We start from the raw sequence: 25,929 nt of genomic DNA on the forward strand, positions 1-25,929 counted from the left end.
AGCTGGGTTTCCAGCATGCTTATGTCACTTGAGTGTATGATAGTTTACGAAATCCATGTACTGTAATCATGAGTGCTTAACACTGAAGTTAAATATGATTTTCATGTGTTTTCTGCGTAATAATACCCATAAACCAAAACTGAAATGTTCCCAACTCTGGCTAACTCATGAAAAATTGAATCATTCTCCATTCTCAATATATAATTTCACTTTCTAAATTAAAGCGTACAGTATCTTGTCACTGCCTGCAGCCCTTAATTTTTTTTTAAGAATTTTGTTTACCCCTTCCATCACTGTTTAATGAACAGTGTGCAAAAAGCGACAGTAGTTTTCCTGCTGCGCACAGCTTTGCTGGCGTGTGTTCCATTTGTGTTGTCATGTTTGTGACACAGTAAAAGCTAGGAAGATACTTAAATGCAACGTGCGCATATTTGTTTATCTTTGTATGTATTTTTAAGAATTCACTATATCTGCATGAACTTTGCTGTTTGATTATTTTTCTTCAACATCTTTCCCATTATCCCTAATAGTAATTATTGTCTGCTGTCCTTGCAGTTACTGCAGATACACAAGTTTAATATTAAAGCCTATATACTTGATATAAAATACAGATCTTAAGACTGCTGAGAGCAAACATTGGGCCCATCTGTATAAATGGAGCTAAATCTTGTGCCTGGGCTAGTGGCATGTTTTAGCTGAGATGGGCTGTTTAATATAAATTGCTGGAATTCTTTTCTTAAATTAAACTACTAGTGAAAAACAATTATCTACAAATTTGAAATGGATTCAGAATACAATAGTATTTCTTTGAAGACTTTCTGAGCAAAGGCAGGCAAAATAATAGGAGAGGACATGTTTTGCTACCCTGAGAACATGATCTCTCGTATTAACTCTCTCCCTGCTGACTCTTAACGGCAAGCACAAGCAGTTGGCCTGCAGCCCATCCAGACGGGCTGGTAGAGACAGCAGCGTGATCATACAAAGTGCAAGACTGAAAATGCAAGTGCCACTTGGCAAGTGTGCAGTCCTCAGGTTGTACGTTAAGGCACAGTTGTAAATAGCTTTTTTCATTTGAAGAAGCTTATCATGTTCTCACCAGTAATAAAACGAAGACAGTAACAGATGGAACTTTCATGGGAGCGGTTATCAGCATGCTCAGGTTTTGCCTTCTCTCCTCTACACTTAAAGGATTTATGGCAGGCTTGTATCCTGGCCCAGCCACTGACAGTCTGGGTGTGTTTTCGGCCCCTCCAGAGTGAGGATTAGCTGCAGTGCTAACTTGCATTTCAGAGAGTGATAAGTTTGTTTAAGCAATGACGTTTGGCGTAACACTCATTCCTGAGTGAGGATACTTCTGACAAATCTACTTTAGACCTGACAAATTTCAGCAGTGATTTTCTCCTGCTGACTTTTAAAGGCTTGATTGCTAATTGCTAGTGTTAAGGTGGCTCTCGCTGGAAAAACACGAAGGAACTCTGTGTTACCGCCTGCCCCAGCCCAGCTGATCAGACTGGTAAGATGGGAATTGTAGGAGGGGTTATACTGACTGCAATACTTCTTTTTTTTTTAATTCTAGTTTTAATATACGCACCATCCTGTGTTCAGCACTACCTACTGCGAGAATTTTATTTTGCTATGGGCTGTAATTCCATTTCAAACTGTGCTGTACTACTTTAAGAGCAGGAAATTATCTTAATTTGATTTGTCACTGAAAAAAAAAGGGACCCTTGCTTTTATGAGAAAGTTGATCTAAGTATGAGATCTTCGATGGAGCAGAGCAGTGAGAGCCACGTACTGAACATGCTGAAGTTACTGTTCTCGTACGTGAGCACAGGATGTGGCGCTATCGAACAGCAAGTGTTTCAGATTTCCTTTCTTCTCTAGCCTTCTTTAGGAGGCTGGAAGCTGAAATTGTGCTTTAGTCTTGATTCTTCCATTAATTTAAAGATCTCTTTACTTGCAGCTGGAGCGTAATGCTTAACTGTCCCAGGCTGTCTGTTCTTTTTGGTAGGTTCAGTTTGGGAGTCATCTCGTTGGATGCACTGTGATAGTGCTGAGGGGGCTCTCTTTTGGCCTGTACACTCACTGGTGGTAAAGAGCTTCAAGGGTTAACCTGCTAGCTGACTGCAGAGTAGAGAGAAATGCTTTTTCAAGCATTATGCTGAAATGTTTTTATTATCTATGAAAAATAGGCAATATATCCATATATAGACTTGTAGGGTGGTTTTGCTCTTGTTAAGTTTCCAGCTGTGGTAAGCCCCTGATATTGCTGACATTTTTGTAATGTGGCTCTGGACTTATTCCGAAATCACTATCAGAAGAGGCTGAACTCTGATCCCATTGTACTTTTTTCGCAGGGAGCAACCTATTCCGCTTGCCAAAACAAAAGTTGTGCGTGCTGGAGTTCCTTGGAAAATTACTTCCTTTTCCTGCTTTTTTATGCACTAAAGTACAAATTGCCCATACTGTTGGTGAAGAGGAAGGTAATTTGTGATTAGAGACAGACCCATACCCTTGTGGAAAAGAAAAATGATATAATGTTCTATAAATTAAAGGTCTATGAATTGCTTTATTGATCCCCTCTTCTAGCAGGAATTCTGTTAGTCCTTCATATTTGTATGTGGAAAAGTCCCAAAGCCGCTGTATTTGTGTGAAGGGATTTGCTGACTATGGTAGTGTGTAGGTGGAGAGGTTGTTTTCAGTCCGTTTAATCGTTACAGTATTCTTTATTGACTGATAATATGGAAGGTGAGTCTTTTGGGCGAGAATTTTGCGCAACTTCAAATACATATAAACATCTTTCCTGAGCTTTCTTTGTTTGATTTCTTACTGGATCGAATGCCAAAGGGCTTGTCAGGGACCAGGTGAAGGCTGGAAACCTGGAGTTCCCTCTGGTGGCTGACTGCTGTTGGGGAGAGCACAATTCATTATTTTTTTTTTAAAGGAGTGATACTGTGAATAAGAGTGGACTGAAAACTGTGTAAAATACTAACCTAAAATAGATTTCTGTCTTTCTGCAAGGCAGTCTTCACAGCTTTTGGTGTATCACTGCCATGTTACCATAAAATTAAATGCTGCTTCTTTCAGACTGACTTTTTGCATAGAAAAGTGTTGTGTAGCAGGAAGCATCTTTGTAATGAAAGGATGCTATGTTAGAATGAGGAACTGGCTTTTCTCAAAACAGATTAAATTTTAAAATGTTAATAGTTGAAGAAATTGGTAGTGGTAATTATTGTGTCTGAAGAGAAAGTGCCCTGAGTATTCCATTCACAGCACCAGACAGATGTATGTATGAGAGCATTGCTAGGGAAAATGAATTTCCTAAGGGTTTTTTGGTTTGGTGTTTTGTTGTTGTGGGTTTTTTAACCACTTCAAGTTCAGAAGTCACTTAATAGCTTTAATTACTAAAGGTGACGCTGATGTAGAGAATTATTAAAGACTGTTTTGCAATAAATGTGTTGCAAGCTTCACAGGTGTGGTTATGAGTGCTTGGAGTAGAAACGTCCGCCATATGTGTGTGTCACCACATTGTCTTCAGCAATTTACCCTTTGTAAATGGAAGCTTTTATTTGACATATGTGCATCATTAAAACAATCTCAATATTTGCTTCCTTCTTTATCTTACTAAAAGCTGAGATTGCACGTTTTTTCAGAAAATAGAGGATATTCTGCAAATGGCTTAAGGAAAATAATGTTTTGAGATGTGCCCTGAAACCCATAAGGTTGACTTCACAAAAGGATGTACGTCAATTTCTGGATGTAGATTTGTGCGTGTGTGTGTGTGTATACACTAATCTGTGGTAACATGCCGATATTTACACTGCCACAACACAGTGTTTGGTCAGACTAGGAGGCTGCCAAATCCACCACTTGGAGTTGTCTGGCATGAAAATAATAAGCTGTTTGCAAAAGTCACTCCGTCTTGTTTATTGGGTCTGAACTGATTCTCTGCCTTCATTAGTGACCTTCTCTCTTATTGCATCCAAAGTCAGAGACGTCCATCCTGTCCCCCAAGTACTTTGTATATTCAGTGTCCTTGCAAAGTTTGTCTAGTGCTTTAAGTCTGGCTTATTTTACTTTAGAGCCTAAGTTTTATATTTTCTTAATGCTACTCATAGGGAATTTATGATATAAGATGAGTTATCATGTAAAAAGCTGATTTGTAGTAGGTACCTTTCAGTCCTGGGATTATTTTTTTTGATAGGGTACCATGGGTAATATGAAAAATAACACATATTACTCTGTGTGATTCAAAGAGGAAAAAAAAAAAAAAAAAAGCCTGTGCCAAATGTGAACTGGTTGGAAAGAGATGTAGTTTTTGAGTATGTTTTCAATGTCTCAGTGAAGCTCACCAACTCAACCTCAACTGTCCCCTGTCTTCCCCAGAATCAGTTCTCTCTTGATTTTTTACTTTTCTTTTTTTTTTTTCCATCCAATTCAAAAACACTGTTCCCTTTGTCTCTTGTCTCTTTATCTGGGGAAGCTGTTAATTTTCCAGAAGTCTTTTGGGAAACCATCTTGACCGTGGTGCTGAATGTTTCCAGAAGAGGCTGACATCTGGACTTTTGAGTTCTGTTGAACTTTTTGTTTCATTCAGTCCTTTTTACACTTAGTTCCATTTTAGATGGAGGTACTTATAAAAAGAATCTGTGGTGAAACATACTTCCTTACCCCCCCCATCTCAACAGCAAAATGAATAATGACAAAACACTTGATTTGGAATTTTTGCTTTTGGGAACTTGTTTATTTGGTTTCAGAGCAGGAAAAAGTTGAAGAGATGGTTCCCATCAAGGAGAAAGAAATCTGCTCAGGTTGTTTGTGGGTTTTGCCCGGTAATTTCCTTTTAAGTATTTAAGCTGTCTGTATCCATGGTAATTTTCTGTACTCCTAAATGCTACTTTGGCGCTGTTTTGTTTCTTCTAGACTAGTTTTAGTGCAGGATCTCTCTTCTGAATCAGTAAATTCCAGTTAACTACTGAAACAATAAAAGAGCTGTTTATTTAGACTTTGAACTGGTCCCCGATATTTGTCTTAAGGGTTTTTGTAGTCTCAGCCTTACTTGGATCTTTGCTTGAAGTCACAGTCACCATTTGTCGCAAGCAGAGAATACTAACCAGAAGATTTAAGCTTTAGATTTCTTTTTTTCTTTTTTTTCTCTTTTCTTTTTTTTTCTTTTTTTTTTTTTCCCTGTTCTTTTGGGAGTGGTGCAGACACAGTACAGACCTTCAAGTCTAACTTGGTACCTTGCTTTTGGAAACAGGGGGGAATGTACTAGCAGGCTTCAGAGGTAGCCCTTTTTTTTAAGTTAAGAGCCATAAAAAATGTAATTTCAAGAAGCTGACTTGGTCTGGAAATCTCTTGATCTTTCAGTTAAAAAAACTTAACCTCTCTACTTAAGTAAATTGCTATTTGGGGTTCATTTGAGGCATGTTTTTAAATTGTTCTAAAGTAAACAGTGGTAGCTGCATATGTCAGCACAGCAGTTGCCTGCAGCTGGCTTTATGTCCAGGGAAAGATATCTGTGGCTTTGAGTTCATGCCTGTGTAAGTCTCTGTATTCTTGCACTGTTAACTCATAGAATGCTTGCCATCTTCATGTTTGAAACATTGTGATGTAGAATATCAGGGGGAAAAAAGTATTCCTCTGTCTTACTTAATAGACCAAATTGGTTTTTATCGATAAGTATATTCTACTTAATTACCTACTGCTTAGACATTTGGGGTGAATTATCCAGCCTTGCGCCCTGAGAGAACAGCCAGGACGCTGCTGTTCTGAGCAAGCTGGCTGTTTTTGAGGGGCTAGAAATTGCTAATGAGAAGTTTTTTACAGGTTTAAGAATTCCCTTTGTGATATCTTACTGCCGTCTTTTGTTCTTTATTGATTATATTAATGATTCCCTCTAAATGTTTGTTTTACAGATTGAGGAAAGGCCAGAAAAAGACTTTGAGAAGGTAAGAAGGATCTTAAGAATTATTCTCGCAATAGTTCTTTCTTCACGTTCTTTTTCGTAGGTAGAACTCGCAGTAAATGTACAGAAATCTTCTATAAAATCCATTGTGGATTTGAATTGTAGGAGCCTTCTACTACTACTGCATTTTTGAGGACAAACTTTTCAACCTCTGGTCATTCAGATGTTAAGTAGTTGACCATCAACAGCAGTTGGCTGAAATTACTTTAGGCTAAGCCACATGAATACTGTGTTTGTTTATTAGATTGTAGTTATGGTATTATGCAAAAAAAATAATGATAAAAAAAGAGGAAGATACTGCAGTAGTGAGAAATTGGCTTAATGCAAACCCTCAGTACAGTAAAACAGTTCATGTGGCTACTGCTGCAGAGTAGCTACATGTCCATGAAAGGAGAGGAGCTTGGGAGGTAGGCAAAAGCATCTAAAAAATGTATTATTACAAGTTTTGAAAATATCTGGCAAGATGATACTGGCCCCTAAAGAAAGATTTTGTCTAATTAAGCATTAATTATTAGAAGCTGAGTCATGCAAACTCCTCTTACAGTAGTGCTTAAATACATCTGATCTGCCTTTACTCATTAGTTTCCCTTGTTAAATCTTGATCTTTTGATTTTTCTTGGTAGACAGCTACATTTTAATAGAATCTTTAGAAGTGCAAGTGCTAGCGTAATGTGTGTAATTAAAAAAAAAAACAAAAACAAAATAAAAAAAAAACCAAAAAACAACCTCCCCCTCAAATAAAAAAAAAATCACGCACCCCCCACCCCTCGAAAAACATACAAAAAAACAATGTATCTAGAAAAAAAAAAGTTATAACCATTTTTGACTGTGTGTAATTGTAGGGAGCGCGTACTGTCTCAAGTTTATCAGCAGCTACCTTAGCTTCTCTGGGTGGGACTTCTTCACGAAGAGGCAGTGGGGATACATCCATCTCAGCTGATACAGAAGCATCTATTAGAGAAATAAAGGTGAGAAATACTTCAGACTAGCATAAATTATTAAATACCCTTTAGACTTCTTTCCAAAAAAGAAACTGGCTTGTCTCCTACTCCTGATAGTTCTGACAAAATGCATCGTATGCTGTAAATGGCAAGTGAATAGCTTTATTAGAGAGATGCTGCTGGAAGCTAGTGTGTATCACGGGATTATTTGTGTAAAGTCCTACAGCATGTGATAGCAGAACAGGCTGATAATAACAGACACATCTTATCCTAATGTAATGAAATAGGAAGTGGACTCAACATAGCACACTGATAGGACTGAAATAATGCAAGAAGCGCTGCACTTACTGGATGCTAATTTGAGGAGGGGGCTGTATTTTCTAATCTAATTCATGATTCTGTGGAGTTAGACACATTTGAATAGCCTATAACTATGTGATCCAGTGTTCGTATCAGGTGCTATTCTGAGTAGTCCACAGCTAAATTGTTTTTGTAATCTGTTTTTAAATGCTCCATCCTGAAGACTATTTTAAATGGGGAATCTCAATTTGGTTAACCTTCATGCATGTGACTTGCAACTCTTCTGAAATGGCAGCCAGTTAAAACACCTGGAATTTGTATTAGGACTTCAGATACAAGCAGGTCTGTTCCAGTTTCAGCATTGTGAAACAGCTGAAAGAGAGCCATTTGCTGGTGACCGAGGACAAAAGAGAAGAGACAGTGTGAAATAGGGCTTACAATTAAATTTTGTGTGACATACAGTTTTCATAGTCTTTCCTGTATCTCTAGTACAGATGTTTCAGGCTTGCTTTGGCAGCCCTCACCCTTAATACCAGAATTCCTCAAAGAGGGTGATAATCAGTGAAAGGGGTTGAGAAGGGCTGTATGGCTGGAGTATGTAATTGTTGGAGGCTTTGAAGCTGGGTCTGTGTGTTGTCCTTAACATTGAAGATTTCATGTTTTCCAGTCAAGAAGAGCAGAATTAGCATAAACTTCTAAGCAAGAAATGTCAAAGTCTGGCAAGGCTTCAGGTTAGGATCAAACCCCTTAATCTGTGTGGTAGAAATACTTAAATGAGAATTTTGCATACTTGCTGTTCCCTCTCAGCTGCACTTCTGCCCCTTAGTTTCAGTGGCATCATTCATGTTTCTCGCCGTTTCTCTCAGGATATCTATGAGTTAAAGGACCAGATTCAGGATGTAGAAGGCAAATACATGCAGGGACTGAAAGAAATGAAGGTACTGGTTTACTGCAGACTGGGAATGTGATCATTAACACTAGCTAAACATTCAGAGAGTCAGTGTGGGACCTAGAACTGACCTTGCATGCTGTGCTTCTGGGAGGGGTTGTAAATTGTGTGAAAAGCATCTCATTAACTGGAAAAGTATCTGTTATGACCTGGACTGATTGTGGTGAGAAATGCTTCCAAATGTTAACTGAAAGGCTGCTGATTACTATTTGTTGCATGCCATTTTTATTGTTTTGAGAAGGTGATAATTTTGTTAGCAAATTGAAATTATTGGGTTTTTTTAATAGTTTCCTAATCCAGGAAACTTCCCAATATTGGAAGATGAACTAGAAGTCATGTCCTGCAGTGCTATAAAAAATCGGAGTTTAAAAGCTTTGTTTTGATAAGGTCTAGCATGCCTTTGAAAAGTTGTGCATGTGAGGTGGCAACTGTCATTCTGTTTTCATATTTAGATTACAGAAGACACCCTTAAACAATTATTGTAAAAACTGCACACTCTTCTATCTCAGTTGGCACTAAAGGAGTGCTTACTACTTCCATGAAGCTGTAAAGGGGTTTTGGTGCAACAACTAACTTGTGCATCTGTGTACCACCGCTTCATAAGTGAGCAGCAACATCAGCTGCGTTTTTTGGAAAAGGCAGTCTTACAAATATGTGTGTAGAAATCCAAGTGTGTAATGCAGCGTTTATCAGCATTAATTGCAGACTGTGTCATCTGCTCGGTGCTGTGACAGGTGAAGATGCTGCCATCTTGAGTTGTCAATGGAAAAAGAGGAGTTTGGCCCTTTTCCTGTAAAATCTGTTTTTTCCACTGATCACTGCGTAGCAGGTGCAGCAAAATAATCACAGTACATAAAACTTGCAGGGCACTTTTCAGTTCATGTCCCTTAGGCTGCCTTTTGTGGTGATTTGTACCTAGGCTGCATCGCTTGATGCCAAGGCAACACAACAGCATGCTGGAGGAGTGGTGCAGCAACTGCCTTAACTTCTAACTTGCATATACTTCCTTTTCAGCAAATTTCTGAGGCTGCATTATACGGCCGTTTCCAAATCCTGGTGGCTTTCCTGTGCTTGGTGTTTCTCATCCTTGGGCTGGAAAGTGCACCAAAACACAGTTTGTGTTTGGAACTGTACAAATTCATGTCCTTAAAGACAAATTATCTTATTTGTTAATAGAAATGTGAACTAAACTGATTCAGACTTAATTTTGTCTCATAACTGTCACCCGTGTTAAAGGGAGTATATGAAACTCACCTCTGCTTTTAGATGGAATTATTAGAATTACTTAAGTTCCAAGAGAAGTTGCTTGACCTCTAAACTAAAATGTTGATGTGAGTGTCCTCCTTGTTTGTGTATTGGCACTGTTTATGTAACACTTTTATTTCTGTATTAAAATAGTGCAAAATTTGACCACACGATATGGAAAATCACCTTGATCTTTATTTTGCCATCATTTGTTTTTATAAATATCTCCGTATCTTATATTCAGGTCAAGTTGATAGGAGGGGTTTTCAAGACGCTGGGTATTGTATCTTACAGAGTAAATTTGTGAAGAAGGGTTGTGAGATAGGAAACCTAATGAAAAATGATGCATCAGGTCCCAAAAGCTGCAGCTTTTTCACAGCAAATTCTAATTCCTGAGTCAGTGTATTTACTGGTTCTCACACTGCAGGGATCCCTGAAATTTCTGTGAAATGCATTAATTTCAGGCCTAAGGCATCTAAAATGATCTTATATCAAGGCCAGTTTACCTTTAAAAAAAAAAATATTCCAATTTGTCATCTCGAGCAGCTGCTTTGAGCTGCCAGTATGCAGGGGCGGGGGGAGGAGGAAGGAAGAAAACCCTGAGAAGGCAGAAGCTGAAGCAGCAGAGAACAGGAAACGTTTTATCCATCCTGAGGTAAGGTTCCTTGCTTGTAGACAGAAGTCTGGTGGGAACAGAGGGGAGGCCATCCTCACCTTGAGAAAGTTGGTAAGCCTCTCTAGCACATGATTGGCGTTGGTTTCCATAGGAGTAATTAACATTCTTGTGGTTTAGTATTTAATTTTCTTGTTGAAGGTCTTGACTGGCAAAGTGTCCTTTATAACTGACTCTGTGGCTGCTTATTCTTTGCAGGACTCTCTAGCCGAAGTTGAAGAGAAGTATAAAAAGGCTATGGTGTCAAATGCTCAACTAGACAATGAAAAAACAAATTTCATGTACCAAGTAGATACCCTGAAGGATGCACTCTTAGAGTTAGAAGAACAGCTGGCAGAATCCAGGCGGCAATATGAAGAAAAAAGTAAAGTATGTATATACCTATGGCATGTTATTTAACAGAGGGGTGTTGGGGGGGGGGGGGGGGGCAGAGACCTTTGGGAGGAGACAACTTAATTACTATTCAAGATTTTAAATAAGTTTTATTTAAACTGTTTTAGTTATTGTGAAAGCAAGTGGAATAGCAGCACATCGTGTGTTTTGTGATCGTAAATATGGGAATCATCCCTAAGTTCCTGTGTTATAAAGCAATTGCTGAAGAAGTGAAGAAATGTTTTTATATAGTAAAGCTACATTGATATTATCACATGTCCTTTTATATCCCATTTTTAAAATAAATACAAAAGATTTGTTCATAGTGACTTCTGGAGCATTTTTAGAGAGTCTCTTCCAAAGCCCTCTGAGAGAGTTGTGCAGTTTATATAGTTAAGGCAGCTATGTGGTTGAGTGTTGTTAAGTTTTATGTGCAGCATCTGACAGTGAGTTGGTGTTAAATAATAAAGCTGTGGCTTACGTTAGCTGTTCAGAACTGGCATTTTAGCTTGGGGCATTTGACCTAGTGCACTTCAAAACACATAGTTCCTAGAAGATAGTGTGGGGGTTTATTTTGGTTTTTTGGTTTTTTAGAGTCCACAATGTCTAGGTAACTTTTAGGACACAGCTGTGTAGAAAGATTGGGTTAAATTCCCATCCATTCATCTCTGAAGTCTGTAGGACCTAAGTGTAAGAGCTATTGATGGCCAGCCTGCTGCCTAGCTTATGAAACTGGCTAAACTATGTCTGTCATTTCTATATTTTATGGAATAATACTTTCTTGAAAAAAGGACAAATAAGATAAAAATTGTACTCTTGTGGGACGGTGATTAGAGGAATATTCAAGAATTGCATTGTAGTAAACATTTTCATTGTGTTTAGGTTTATTTTCTCTTTTTTCCTGTGGGATGCTATTTTTGATTAATAAAAATGTAATTAATATTTCATTATTCATAGGAATTTGAGAGGGAGAAGCATGCTCATAGCATATTGCAGTTTCAGTTCACAGAAATCAAAGAGGCTTTGAAGCAAAGAGAAGAAATGCTTGCAGTAAGTAACTTTTTTTTTTTATGACTTCTTTGATTGGTGTGTTGGCGGTTAGCAGTAGGAGTGTAGAAGGTGAAGCATGGAGAATTTTATTCCCTACTCAAATATCTCACCTGAAGAAATCTTAGTATGTCAGGCTGAACAGGTTCAGAGCTGGCTAATGGAAATAATACTTTCATAAGTATTATCTGAAGTTGGACTGTTTTGCCTTGTCCGTAAGATGATACAAGCTGTGTTTTGAACAGCTGTTTGTGGAGATGCAGGGGAAACTGATGGAACGGTCTAACTTGTTTTAAGTCATTTCATGGACAGTAAGATTATTTTCAGGAGCATAGGCTTAGTTGAGATGTCAGAAACTGTGAACCTGTGCATGCAGATACTCTTTAGCACCTGACTTTTTTCATTCTTTGGCATCACTGCAATCTTGACCTTCTTTGTTAATCTGTTACCTGCTTTCTGTCTTCTTGTTTTGCTCCCGTCTCTCAGGAAATCCAACAGCTGCAACAGAAACAGCAGAGCTATGTCAGGGAAATTTCTGATCTTCAGGAGACAATAGAGTGGAAAGACAAAAAAATAGGGGTAGGACTGTCAGCTTCTGAAATGCATTCAGAGTGGCACTGTCATTCTCCAGCTGATCCCGCTTTTGCAAAACCTCATGAATAAAATCCTCCTCAGTGACCTTGCTTGGTGTGGCTGTCTTACTAAATTACCCGTGAACTAGCAAATAGCAAATTTTGTCTTTGGCCAGTATCATAAAATCCAAGAAGAATTTAGCAGCTGGTCTGATTTCAAAACCTAGGGTAATTTATTTGCTGTGGTGCATAATTTGTATTTGCCATATTGAGAAAGGAAGTGCTATTTATAACGCAATTCCATCAGCACTGAATTTTCGCTTATTCAGATGTAATCTGCAGACTGAGCAGAAACTGGAGTGGGATGAAGACGCAACAGAGCTATTTATGGGCTATTGGGATGAAAGCCTCCATGTCTCCCTTGCTTCTCATCCCTTCCCACACTCCATCAAAGCCAAATGGAAACCCACTCTTAAAGAAAAGCATGGCTTTCTTTTCTAACCATGGGCACTGAAAGACTTTCTGAATATAAGAGAAAGAAATCTGATAACTTGCCCGTGCTTACGATGTCCAGCAACTTGCAACTCCAAATTGTTTAATTTCTGTTTCTGTTCCGTTTGTACTTACATAGACCTATTGGGGGGGATTCAGTAGCAAAATATGCATTTGCACATGGTACGTCCCAGTCTAAAGATGACTTAATGGCAGCTTGCAAATTAATTGAGATCTACTGCACCCATGGTGGTAGCCCATGGAATAAAAGGGCTATTAAAATCCACTTTCATTCCCTTCTGTTAACACTTGGGAATGGCACTGGGTTTTCAATGTGTGTGTTGAAGTAATAAGGACATGAATTAACTTGTCTAGCAGAGAAGAATGAAAAGTGGATCCTCATTTGAAGGATCCCTAATGAAAGATTGGACTCTGGATGTCTTTAGCAGGAATTCCTGGTTATTGAATAAGCTGTGCATTTCTTGGATTTGAAGCTTATCTGTGTGTTTGTAAACTTGGTCCTTTAACCTGTAAACTTTACCTTTTTCATACATGCTGATTCCATCAGTCTGCGAATATCTTCAATCTACTCATGCTTGTTTACACTTGCTGTTCATGGTCTTTACTTGTCTCCCTTCCTTTCTTCATATCTGCTCGCCCTCTGTCTGTGTTGGGAACTCAGGCGTTAGAGAGGCAGAAAGATTTCTTTGATTCCATAAGGAGTGAGCGGGATGACCTTAGAGATGAAGTGGTTGTGCTGAAGGAGCAACTGAAGGTATGCAAGAGGAATAAAATAAACTTATATTCCACTGTTGACCTTTTCCTCCTGTGTGTTTTTGCAGAAAACATAAATCTAGCTCACTAGCAGCGATTCCATGTGTCCTGTAAGTTGCTATTTCAGGGATTTTCAGTATGAAGTCCTTCCCTCTAATATTGACTGTGAGCTTTTAGTATAGACTATAGTATTAAGTAGTTGCTTTTGTGGGAGATGCTTCTCTGAGGGACACTTTATGCAGCAGATTTACATTTACAAAAAACCTGGGATCACATGCTTTCTATCATAAAGGCTAAACTGAGAACTGTAATATTCTGTGCTCTTTTCTGACTTCCAGCCATGTTTAATGGAGCAATTAAAGCAATTGTTTATTCAGAATATCAAGAACACTTGAACAATCCTCCCCTTTCTGAGCAGCAGGCTCTAAAGCATTGCTTTTGCTTCTCCACAGAAACATGGAATAATCCCAGACTCTGACATAGCCACCAACGGGGAGACGTCAGACATTCCTGATAATGAAGGACACTTGGATTCTTCCAAGACTGTTCCAGGCACAACTCAGGCATTAAAGGCAGGAGGAGATGGGACGCTAGGTAAGTGCTGTATTGTCCCTTCATGTCTTCCTGTCTGTCCATCCATCCATTCATTCATCTTTGCTTGGAGTTTGGGCATTTGTTAGTGGGACAATTAACGCATCACGCAGCATGCTACTTGTTGAATCACTTCCTGTGCATTTTTCTGCTTAATATCGATTACCACTTCAAGTATGTTGTGCAGTTTCCTGCAAAGGCAGGGTTCATTTCCCATTCAAGGCAACAAAGGATGAAAATACAAATATTCCATTACAGATAAGTAGCCATCATTGACATTACTATTTAAACCCTGCATCTGAAAATTGTCCCAGAATAATCCTACTGTTGTGCAATATTTTTCAGCACATACCTTAAAGAATCAGGAAAAAAAGCTTTTTAGTTTCCTATAAAGAACTTGTACGTTGGTTCATTGATATACAGGAGAACTGCAAGTGTCTGCTGAACAACAGTGCTGTACTATTAAGCAGTTAATCATAATACTTACTCATTTTTTACTTGTTGGTTTAACACTTAAATTCAAAGAACAGAAACAAGATGGATAGCATTAGGAAGGAGAAATCTGGTTGGCAAAAACACTCTTTACGCAGTTGTGGTGAATGGCCACTCTGAAACTTTTATACTAGTGTAAGGAAAGGAAATAATACATTTGGTTATGGGGGGTGTTTTGTTTGTTTTTCTAAATGAACATGCTAATAAATAGCAACAGGCAGCCAACTGTTGTAAATGCAAGTTACCTTGCTTCGAGCTGTTTTTTCTTAATCAGTTTTTGTGTGGAAACAATACAGAACATGAAAACCAAGGTAAGGGTGTATTTTTAAGTGTAATACGTTTTCTAACTCTCCTTATCCTGTTTTTTTGAAATAGCTACAACATAGACCCAAAAGCTAACTGCTGAAACCACAAACATTTGTTTTTATATCCGTTGCTTCTAAATCTAAGTTGAAGAAAAGCTGTTACCTAAAATAAAAAAAAAAAGGTAAAGTTTATATCCAAAAAACCCCACAGAAGTTCCCATCCCTTTGGGTGGATGAAGTGGCTGTAAGGGCCACTAAGTACTTGAGCTTTGATTGGTGTTGGTAATGCTAAACAGCTGAACCATTTGCTTGCCAATCAGATTTTATGTTCAGTTTGTCATGATGCATCACTGATGATGCCTGTTTATGATACTTAGGAGCAAAATATTACAGAATAATCTTTCATTGCTTCATTATAATGGCATCAGACATTCATGCATGCATAAAGTGGTGTCAGGGTTAAAGCTGTAGAGAGCAGTGCTGAGGGAAAAATCATCTTTACTTCTAGTGTTACATCTGCAGGTATTACTGTTAAATTGCACTGCTTGAAACAGTTGTTCTCATCTACAAAAGCTGTAATTCACACAGCCAAGAGCATAAATTTTTTACTTTATGAAGATACAAGCCAGCACCAGAGACTTCTTGCTTTGAGAGGGTGGTGGTGAATTTCACTGATCAAAAACCCCAGACCCTTACTAATTCAATCGCTGCTTTGCCTCACGTAATTGGCAAAAGCTGATCTCTTATTAACCTATTCTTTGATTCATTCTCTTTCGGGTTTTAAATGGGGAGGTAAGTGCAGTGGTCTGGTCCCTTCAACTTTCTCAATGGTCTTTTAGGCAAAGCCAATGAAGTGGACATGAAAAATGAGATTTTGGAGGATGTGGGGAAAAGAGAAATCTTGCAGAATACTGAGCATGAGGAACACAGAGAGGAGTCTGAGGAGCAGGAAGTACAGACATTGCATGCTGATGAAAATGCAAAGGCAGAAAAAATGGTTGAAGAATGTGATGCCTTGTCAACAGTGATGTTATCAGACAGTAGGTGTACAGAACAAATTGTAAGCCTTACTGAACGTGTATCAGGGAGCACTCCTTCAAATGGTGATAGTGACGCAGATGATTTGAGAAAGGTGACAGAGTCTGCAGGCACAGCAGTCCAGCAGCCTGTTAGTATGGAGGCTGAACACTGTGACTTAAATGCAAGGATAAATCAGAACTCTGATCTGGGTGCTCTGCAAGTTCATCGGATTTTTGAGACTCCTCAGGAAATGCATGGTGACTTCAGTACGGAGCATGAACTGGAATACGCTGCACCCAAACAGGAAGAACAAGAGGATCTTAAAACTAGGTGTGCCTTGAGTGATAATGAAATGGATCAAGAAGCTGACATTACAAGTGAGAGCTGTGAGCTGGTTTCTGACCAGGCAGGGCTACCGGAGATTACACTAGCAGGCATGCTTAGCAAAGAGGTAAATGTGGAGAGTCACACTGAAGAACTCCAGCATTCAGAAGAAAGTGCTGAAAACAAGGTTACAAATGTCTCTGAGGAAAAACTTGCTGAAAGCAAAGGCTGCACTGATGCAAGAACCGATGAAACGGCAGGTTATAGAGCTGAAGAAGAAAATGAGGTTGGAAACGCAGCTGAGATTCAGACAAGGGAAACGGAGTCTGTGGGTTTGGAGGAGACACGACGATGTGAAAGTGGTGTCCCAGCAGATACAATTGAAAAGGAAGGTGGAGGATATCAGGCACATATCCAACCAGTTTTTTCAGAGGACAGTTCTTCAGCATCATCAGAGGAACAAAACATGCAAAATAAAACTGAGCTTGAAAATGCTACGGCTAAAATGGACAGACAGAAGGCAGTATTAGTAAAAGAGTTAGAGATGTGTTCAGATTCTGCAGGAACAGGTAGGCAAGATAAGGCATCTGTGGAGGCTGTAGGCTGTATTACTGAGGGAAAAGAAAGTGTGCTGCAGCAGGCAGAGCCAGACACAGACGTTGTGAAGGAGGTGATGGCTCAGGAAACCAGTTTAGACCCAAGTCTTTTAGATGACAAAATTAAGAAGTCAGAATTGGAAACAGGGGATGAGTCTGGGAAGGAAAAGGGAAGTAGGAGAGAATGGGTAGAAGATTTAAAGCCAGAGGTAGAAGTTCAAACAGTTCAGTGTAATGAAGAAACAATGGGGGATACAGTGGGAGAGAAAAATACCCCTTTAGACCACGAAGTGCAGAATGTCGTTAAACAAGAGGAAGGTGAATCCAAAGAGGAGTCAGCTGTAGTTGTTAGTGTAACTGCTGAAAACAAAGTTGATAAAGAAACACTGGAAGAAAATGAGCAAGACTTAAAGCTTGCAGGCCACCATGGTGGTGGATTTGTTTCTGAGGAAGGTGCAGATAATTCCCTGGCACAGAAAGCAGAGCAGGATGAAAATGTTAGTGAAAAAGTTGAACTGGAGGGTCAAGCAGAGGAAGGACTGGAAGATGATGGTGATGCATTTGATTTTGATGAGGAGTCAAAACAGATACTAGAAACTGGTGAAAAATGTGATGGAGAGAAAGCTGATACACAGAAAGAAGAGGGTGGTGGAGCAAATGGTGCTGTTGGAAAAATTGCCCAAACAGGTGAAGCTGGAGAAGGAACAAACAAAATAGAAACTGAAGATGACAGCTTGCAGCATAAAGAAGGAGATGAGCTTGAAGAAACAGGGCTCTTGCAAGGGGAATCATCATGGAAAACTGATGAGAAGACTGATGTGATGGAAGATGAAATCAAATCATCAAACTCTACTAAAGTGGGAAAAATACCAGATGAAAAAGTTTTGGAACAGGATTTGGAAAGTGCTGACAATAACAAGGATGAAAGCAAGGAGGATTTGCAGGGTGGTAGAAGGGGTAAGGGTAAATCCAGAGATGACTGTACAATATCATAAGTTCAAAGTCTCAAGACTACATGAGTTATATGCCATTTGATCAGCCCCAGTACAGAAGCATGCACTTTGCACAATACATCAGACCTTAGGAATACGCTTAAAGTTTTGTCTTTATAGGTAACTCTCATCATAATACAACGTTATATGAAGTGGTAATTATGCAAGTATTAAATTATTCACTGACATACCTAGCCATAAGTAATCGTGCATGGGTTTGGTTTGCTGTTTCTCAGGTTAAAAGTTTTATCACCAAAAGAGCAAGCTTTGCAAATCAACTATTCAGACTGTCTTGCAATTAAAGTACTTTTAGTGTGGATAACTGCTGCTGAGGAATTTCTATAGGAAATTATATTTTTGTCTAGCCTAGATGATAGGTGTCTTGAATGTACTTATGTGCATTGGACCTTTGAACTTATATGCATACTTCTGCGTACTTACATGCATTAGGTCTACAGGAAGCACATTAACACTTCATGAAGGAACTCGGTAGATCAGCAACACTGATCTGATGTTGAAACTTCTTTCTGCATTATTAAAGCCTTGGAACCAATTTATTTTTTACTGTGGAAAAGATACTCTTATTCCACTTGGTGTGTATTTCTAATATGGTCATATTCCAAAGTATAGTTAGATCACTGTGAATCTGCATAGTCTAAACACTTTGGAAGAACAGTTTGAGGAAAATGTAACATACAGGTCTTAGTTTGCTGAAAGGAATGAATATGTACGTGTTTACTTCTTCTAGGCACTTTGTACCACAATAGGCCTTTTGCACCATGTCTCACATGGGTTTATTTTTTCTGAAGAAAGTGTCAATATACACTGTAATGTGTACTTCAACTTGCTATCAAGTACTGCCTAGCTATGAATATATTAAATATCTATTTTTCCAAGTATATTTTTGTTTAAAGTTGCATTTCCTTACTGCATTGTATTTTTTTTGAAAACTATGATTCTGAAAGAATGTTTTTGTCTCTGAAAAATTCTTACCTCTTCCTTTCTGGAAAGAAGATGACTTTGCATGTCTTAATTCTTGTTGGATATTGGACCAAAGACGATTGTTGTGTATACTAGCCCCCATGCCTTTTTGAAAAGCTGGATTGCTTTGAATTACTGGTATTGATTAGACCCTTTGATACCATTGGTGTATATTTTTTCTTGCATCATTGATAGTGTTCGGGATGCGTATTTTAAGTATGCATATTTTGCATACTTAAAACAAGGTTAAATGAATTTTTTAAGCAATGAATGTCCCAGGGAAATGGGGATTGAGGAGCTGGGGAGGGGGCTATGGAAGGCTGTACTTTGTGTTGATGTTACACAGTTGATGAAGCACAGACTGCAAAATTTCAAGATGTATATCAAAATGTACTGAGCTGTATATAATTGAAATAAACATATTTTATACTTTCAATTGCCTGTCTAGAGCACTGTTTATAAATCTGCATAAATATTTATTTGAATCTATATAGTGTCAAATACATTTTTCTGCAGCTTTGTTAAATTTACGGTGTTGTGCTACATAACTAGAAGAGCTGTTTTACTGGGAACAGGCAGGCTGTTCTGAATAGCTGCTTGGGGCTGCTGGTGTGACTTCATGGGATGTCTTCTCACCCTCCCAAGTACAGTTTACCCTTTTTATTTGCATCAGGACCAATTACTTGCTGGGCCACACATTATGCAAGTCATACAGATTAAAACCAGCTGCTTCTCACCCCATGCTCCCCTCCAAGCAGGAAGAGACATTCAGGATCTGTGGCTGATTAGGGGATGTTAGGTCAACTGTACCACTGAAGCAGCACCCTAGTTAGCAATACCTCAAGTCAACCACAATGCCAAGGTAACACGAGTAGTTTTTTACTTACAAACAGGCCTGTGCAATAGCACTGGTAACCACTACCACCCCCTCTCTGTGTCCTGCTTTCCCAGGCCTTCCCAGGGCCCAGCTCCATGCATCAGCCCTCTGTTAAGCTCCTTTGCTTAGGAAAACCATGAATTGGTGCAGTGAGTAGCCTGGGAATCGTTGTCAAAGTGAAATTTAAGTGAGATGAATGTCACACTCCAATTATTCATTGTAGTATCTTTGTACAGCCATTATCCTTATTTCACATACAGATGAGAATTTTAATTAGCTGTCCTAATTCAGTAGATTGCTTTTTTTCTGCTCACCGCTTCTCAAGGTCCTCAGATCCTTGATATGTTGGAAAAATGTCTCCTAAATGCAAAATTAAGGTGACTCTGCAGAGATACCTATTAAAGTTAGTGTTCTGTGTTCGTGTGGTTTCAAGATAAGTGAAACCTAAGAGACTTTCATCTATACATGCAGAAAACTTTTCTACATGAATGGCCATTTTAGCAAACTGATTTTTGATGTGGTCTTGTGAATCCTGCTGCCAGCATGTCATCTGTCACAGTGGGGTGCATAGATGTCTATAATGAGGGGAGAGAGAACTGATGGTGAGGTGAGATTTGAAGGTTCATCCCAAAATGCTGACATCCGTTTTGCAGGGAAGGAGGTTGTGAGGAGCTGATCACTGGAAGCTGCAGGAGGTGTCCTTTCTTCAGGCAGGCATTTCACCCCACAGTGGTGGTTGTTAATGAAAGTTACTTAGCGGTGTGCACAACTAAGTTATTTTCAGGAACAAGGTGGATTATTTGGCCCTTTTGGAGTCAGTAAGTTCAGGCTAATTTTGTAGTGGCCTAGAGGTTTCCTTCTGCATCAGTCCTCGTTCTCTTTCTGAAACTTAGAACTTAATTTTTTGGTCTCTGCTGACTTGTGACTCCTAACTCTCTGTCCAAGTCTGAATATCTCAGACCTTTCTTTTACTATTTGCTCTCCTCATTGACCTTTATTTTTCCTCTCAGTCTTTCATCTTTTACAGAATTTGTCTTAAACTTCCTTTTCTTCCCATATAGATATGTGAAATTGTTTTATAATTTTGAAGGGGGTTGTACTTGTAAATTTCTTACTCGTGATAGTTTACAAAAATGTGGCTTGTTTGTTGTTTTTGTTCATTTTGTTTTTCCATAGCAATGCTCAGGTGTAACAATGTTGGGAGTGTTACAAATGGCTAAAAAAAAAATTAAAAAAAAAAAATAGGACTTGAGGAGGTTCAAAATGAACGCATAGAACTGCGGAACTGGAATGTCACTTTAAGATCTGTATTTGGGTATTGCATCAGAAGCCAAGGTAAAGGTTTTATTTGGTTCTTTAGAATGACGACTGGTGTATGGGAACTTGTATACCCAGAAGGGGAATAACATACTCCATTATTACTAGCTAACAAGACTGTACATGTCTGCAGTATAGAGGGACAATCTTGAGAACAGTTTTCCCTATGATTTTATTCAGCTCTTTACTCCTTTTACTGCTGTGTTAACAAGAAAAAAGGGGGAACCACAATACTTTGACCTGTTCAGGATTTAACAACAAATGAGAACTGGTATTTTTAAAGTTTTTCAGAAATAGTTAAGTCTACCAGCAGAATTTCTATAGTAAAAGTCCACCAGCCTCTTACCTGTAATTTGTCAATTGCTTTCCTTAAGTTTACAAAAAGACCTTTTCCTTGAGTGATGTTTGGATTGTAACCATTTCATTAACAGGGCAGGCCTTAGATGTGCAGCTGAGCTCTGAACACCCTGGGTTCTGCGCAGGTGGATGCTTGCTGGCAGGGAAGGCAAGCTAAATAAACCTGCAATAAACATACACGTCAGACTTACGGAGTGAGACCTGTCTGAGGGCAATATATCCTCTTCTGATAAGTGTATTTGAATGCTATGTTCCAGTGTACTTCCGTTGAGGTGTACCTGAACAAACTAAGGTTATTAATTAATGAGGTAAAGCAATTTTAGTGATAAGGAAACTTGTGAGTACCTGCTAAAATGCTTTCACATTTTGCACCCCGCAGTAGGGAAGAAAAAACCCAAGTGATTTTGTTATTTACTTTCTAGGGTTTTTTTTCTCCAGTTGTCTCATTCTATAGTGTGCACTTTATTAATTAATGCCACACATATCCATGTGCTGATCTGTAGTACTTGCAAGTTCAAATGTAGCACAACAGTTGGTCCAGATTGCCCATCGCCTGCTTGATGTTTGACCAGGTGAACTATGAAGGATTAAAGAGAAAAGAATGTTTTACCAGACAGCTGAGTTTGAAACGAAAATAATTTAACGGGCAAATGTTTTTCTGGTCATAATACTGGAGATAACAAAAGTGCCATTGCCATGCTGTTTAGTAAAAGAAGTGAAGATTTAAAGGGCTGAGAATGTGCTTAGCTGTGATTATAGGTGTTTACAGTATTTTCATTATGTTAAACTATAAAGATTTGTGAGATTTTGTGTTGCAGTTGTGTTTGACCCTAGAGTTCTTGCATGCTAACCTAACGTAGAAGATTAGCCTCTTTGCATGCAGCTCGGTGCTGCTACTGCCGTGACAAGCATGTTCTGTGAGAATGACATAACCTCCCCTGGCTGCAGCCCCTTCCCAGCCCTGTCTGTGGCCTCATTTCCTGTGGTACGTGCATAACTACCTTCATCATTAGTTTCACTAATCTTAACTGTTCAGTCTTATATCAGATGCACTCTGAAATGTGTGGCTTGATCAAATCAGCACTGAACTTTCAGTTTTCTCTTTCAGACAGGCTGAAAAAACTCATTGATGAACGAGAATCCTTGCTAGACCAGGTAATCACAGGAAAACTGAAATGCCGTGTGTTTGCTAAATTATGATAAAGAATAGTATAGATTAAGAAAATTATAAAAAAAAAAAAAAATAGCCCTGACGTAAGGTATAGAACAGCAGTGCCATTTTGCCTTTCAGAACGTGTGCTGGGTTGCTCTTGCTGTGGACTTGCTGCATTGCTTGCCACTTTTATTCTTCCTCTGCAACGTTTCTCCTGCACGTTAACTCAGGATACAGGGGAAGAAAGATACGACCCAGTGTGCCTGTTCCATATTGCTAACCAGTCGCATTCAGTGTCCTTAGTCACCTACAACTCCTTTTCCAGGACTGCTCCTGAAAAATAATGCTTCAGATTGGCCAAGCACAAGGGAAAAATAAATATGGTACAGAAATTGTAGAAGCAAATTTTATCTCAAAGAGTAAGCCTTCCTGATTGGTGGGTCTGTGGGTGACGGGCTGTTCAGAAAAAATGCTGGAGGAGTTATAGTAATTGGATAAATGGCAATGAAAGTAATTATTGCTGCTACCATGGTATTCCATAGCAGATTATAAAGCTTATTCAAAAAACTTCAGCTGATCTGTTTCTCTGCAGGACACTGTGCTTTCGTATATGGGCTATATCCTTGGCCTTGAGACTTCACACACAACCAAACACAGTTTGGGGATTTTAAGAATGTTTTAAGCGAATGTGCCTACAGAACTTTTACGGCTTTTTAATAAAAGTGTCATCTTCTACTCATTATGTTTGGTCCTGAATTTATACATAAGCACTGATACTTAAAATATGATGAGTCATTTGTCCAAAGAATTTCTAGGAAATGATCTTGTAACAAAAATTTTGTTTGAATTTACATTTTAAAAAATAATTTGTTTTATAATACTTGAGTGAATGAGTACTGAGCTACAGTTTTCCTTACTGATTTTAATAACTGATTATTTTGTGTCCTTCAGGTTAAAAAATTAAAGGGACAACTGGAAGAAAAGCAAAAGAATGGCAAGATGGAAAACACACAGTCAGAAAATGAAGTTCTGGAAAATGGGACAGACATGCACATGATTGACCTCCAAAGTGAGCTGCATTTTGATTTTAAGGGAACTTTTGTGTCCTGCATGTGAGTGAGAAAATGTATCTGTATGATAACCACGTGGCTCAAAGTGAAAATGAGCCTTTGGTTCATGGGAGCCAGCCATGCACCTCTGCTAGAGGTGAAGGAACAATTATCCTTGGCTTGAGCAAGATTGCAATTGGCAATCTCCTTCATGTTCCCCAGGAGAGCTGGGCTGGGTTCCTGGTTAATTCTGCTTTCGGGGTGGTCAGAAGGGAATTGGGCAAGACTGGGAATAGCGCCTAATCCACTGGGCACTTTTTGGACATAGAGCACTTGCTGCTCTGCTGCTGCCCCAAGTAGATTCCGGTAGCATGGAAATTTTATGACAGACTTACTGGACACTGTTAACGCTTGTTCTGACATCTTTGATAAATCTGCAATTCTTGTAGGAGATGCCAACAGACAGATCAGTGATCTCAAATTTAAACTAGCAAAGTCTGAGCAAGAGATAACAGCATTGGAGCAGAATGTAAGTTTTTAGCTTGTTCTGTTTGTTTAGGCATGGTGAGAACACAAAGAGAAATTTTATTTTATTACATGAGAAATGAAATAATGATTCATGTGACTTTCCCTTAAAATAAGAAGCAGGAGTGTTGGCGCATCAGGGCTACTAAGAGTAAAATACTTTCATTTATGTATGTGGAAGAGTGAATATATGATTCATCTTCACTGAAGGAAAAATATTCAAAGTCAAAGGTATATTGAGAGCATGTACTGAACTCTTCAGAACACTTTCTTATGCCTAGCTATCGACAATTTTTAAATGGCTCCTGGCATGTGGTGTCCTGTATATGGATTTTATACAATACTCTTCCATTTTGACTGTTTGCTATTGTCCAGAGTATCTCAGTGATACTCTTGCTAAGATAAATTTAGTCAATAGACTGTATTTTTTGTTTCTGGATGCATATTAAATATGGGTATGTATAAAAGGTCTGGAGTAAGTTACCATGGCCAGGCTTCCTTGGTGTACATATATATTTCTTTCTATTTTCCTCAAAATATGCCTTTATTTTGTTAAAGAAAAAGTGAGCATCTCTCTGGTTATTGCTTAACTACTAGCGGAAGAGTAAAGCTTTAGAGTAACTTCATGGTACAGCCTTTTATTCAAAAAATTTGCCTTCACCTTAGGTAATACGATTGGAAGGTCAGGTAGCCCGGTACAAAACTGCTGCTGAAAATGCTGAAAGAGTAGAAGATGAACTGAAAGCAGAGAAACGCAAACTGCAGAGAGAGGTAAGTCTAAATGCAAACTGCCATAGGCTAGCAGTCATCCTGCACCACACGGGGGGAGACCCTGCTGTCTGGTGCATTTTAGAGGAGGAACTACCCTTCCTGGTAGAGCAAAGAATAAACATCTTTTTAGTTATTATTTAGTGCTTTAGTTACTCATTCTAAATGTGTAACCAAACTTTCTGTACTCAAACTGGAGTAACAGTCACAACTATGAGCTCCCACTGCCATTTCACCATCCCTTCCTAAACTGATTTCCAGTGCCTTGCTTTGTACCAGAGCTGGTTCTCCGGAGCAAGCTCAGGTTTTGCTTGTGCAGCTTGAATCTAGAAGCAGCCTTCAGATGCTCAGATCTGCACGCTGCTTTGCAGCTGTGAATGTTCCCATGCTTCGACATCCATCAAGCTGAATTGCTGTACTTGTCCTTTGTTGTACCTGAAGGCTCATTACTTTGGGTGGTATAAATACTGAGTTTGTAAATACAAATCACTGATCTTTTTAGAATATGTGATTCAGAAGTTACAGCAGTAGAAAGCTGGAAATCCTGCTGTAAAGTTAATTTGGAAACTTCATTATTTAAGCACAGTGCCATGCCTTACCTGGAATGACAGTCTAAACTGTCAAGCTTCAGAGTCTAAACTTGAGCGCTAAATGGATGTGAATTGTTCTTATTGAGCCTGTTTTCCTTCTTGTGTCAATCTGTTCATGCCTGTTTGCTGTAGTGTTTCTGTCCACAGACTGTCCATGTTTCTCTCTCAAAAAATGCATCTTCAAGCTGTCTGTAATTTTGACCTTATTTGTCTTGCCAGACTTCGTGTTCTCTCCAAGTGGCTGCTACAGTCAGCTTAAATATGTTTGTCAGCTTCTTTCACACTCACCTCCTGAGGGCTTTGGGATTTTTTTTCAGTGTGACTCTGCTTTTTCCAAATACTCCTTCTGCTGTGCTGCCTGTAAATACTGCTCTGTACAGTCCACCTCTCTCTCCCTACCCGCATCCCGTGGTGGGTTTTATACCAATCTCAGGCACCAAAGTCACAGCTGTGGCTGTAGTTCTGGGAACCAGAAACATAAAAGCCAGGCAGCGAGACAAGTGTATGTCACCCAGCAGGTATTTCTGAGCATGCGTGCCTCTGAAGTTGAGGCAAACTCTGAGCCATTTGTTCAACGTTCTGTAAATACCTTGGATTCCTGGCACCATGCTTAGAAAATATCTCTCTGTGTGGCCTTCAGAGTAGTTACACAACATCTA

General features: G+C 39.0%; 1 protein-coding gene across 27 annotated transcripts in view; it reads left to right on the forward strand.

Annotated features, from left to right (window-relative positions):
* LRRFIP1 (LRR binding FLII interacting protein 1) overlaps window positions 1-25,929 on the forward strand; it is a 127,123-nt gene that overhangs the window by 98,091 nt on the left and 3,103 nt on the right. For 17 of the 27 annotated variants that reach the window (XM_056350593.1, XM_056350572.1, XM_056350575.1 and 14 more), the window contains 8 exons: window positions 5,919-5,951; window positions 6,811-6,936; window positions 10,275-10,445; window positions 11,406-11,498; window positions 11,982-12,074; window positions 13,242-13,334; window positions 13,786-13,927; window positions 15,561-19,070. In XM_056350593.1, the coding sequence (XP_056206568.1) occupies window positions 5,919-5,951; window positions 6,811-6,936; window positions 10,275-10,445; window positions 11,406-11,498; window positions 11,982-12,074; window positions 13,242-13,334; window positions 13,786-13,927; window positions 15,561-17,656 (2,847 nt within the window). In that variant the 3' untranslated portion in view covers window positions 17,657-19,070. Of the gene's footprint in view, window positions 1-5,918; window positions 5,952-6,810; window positions 6,937-8,075; window positions 8,148-10,274; window positions 10,446-11,405; window positions 11,499-11,981; window positions 12,075-13,241; window positions 13,335-13,785; window positions 13,928-15,560; window positions 19,071-22,293; window positions 22,341-23,289; window positions 23,408-23,836; window positions 23,917-24,578; window positions 24,684-25,929 lie in introns of those variants that run through there. The other 10 variants (XM_056350595.1, XM_056350580.1, XM_056350592.1 and 7 more) reach the window with 5 other exon arrangements.

The sequence above is a fragment of the Falco biarmicus genome, chromosome 8 (genome assembly GCF_023638135.1).
Source record: "Falco biarmicus isolate bFalBia1 chromosome 8, bFalBia1.pri, whole genome shotgun sequence".
Taxonomy (NCBI): Eukaryota; Metazoa; Chordata; class Aves; order Falconiformes; family Falconidae; genus Falco; species Falco biarmicus.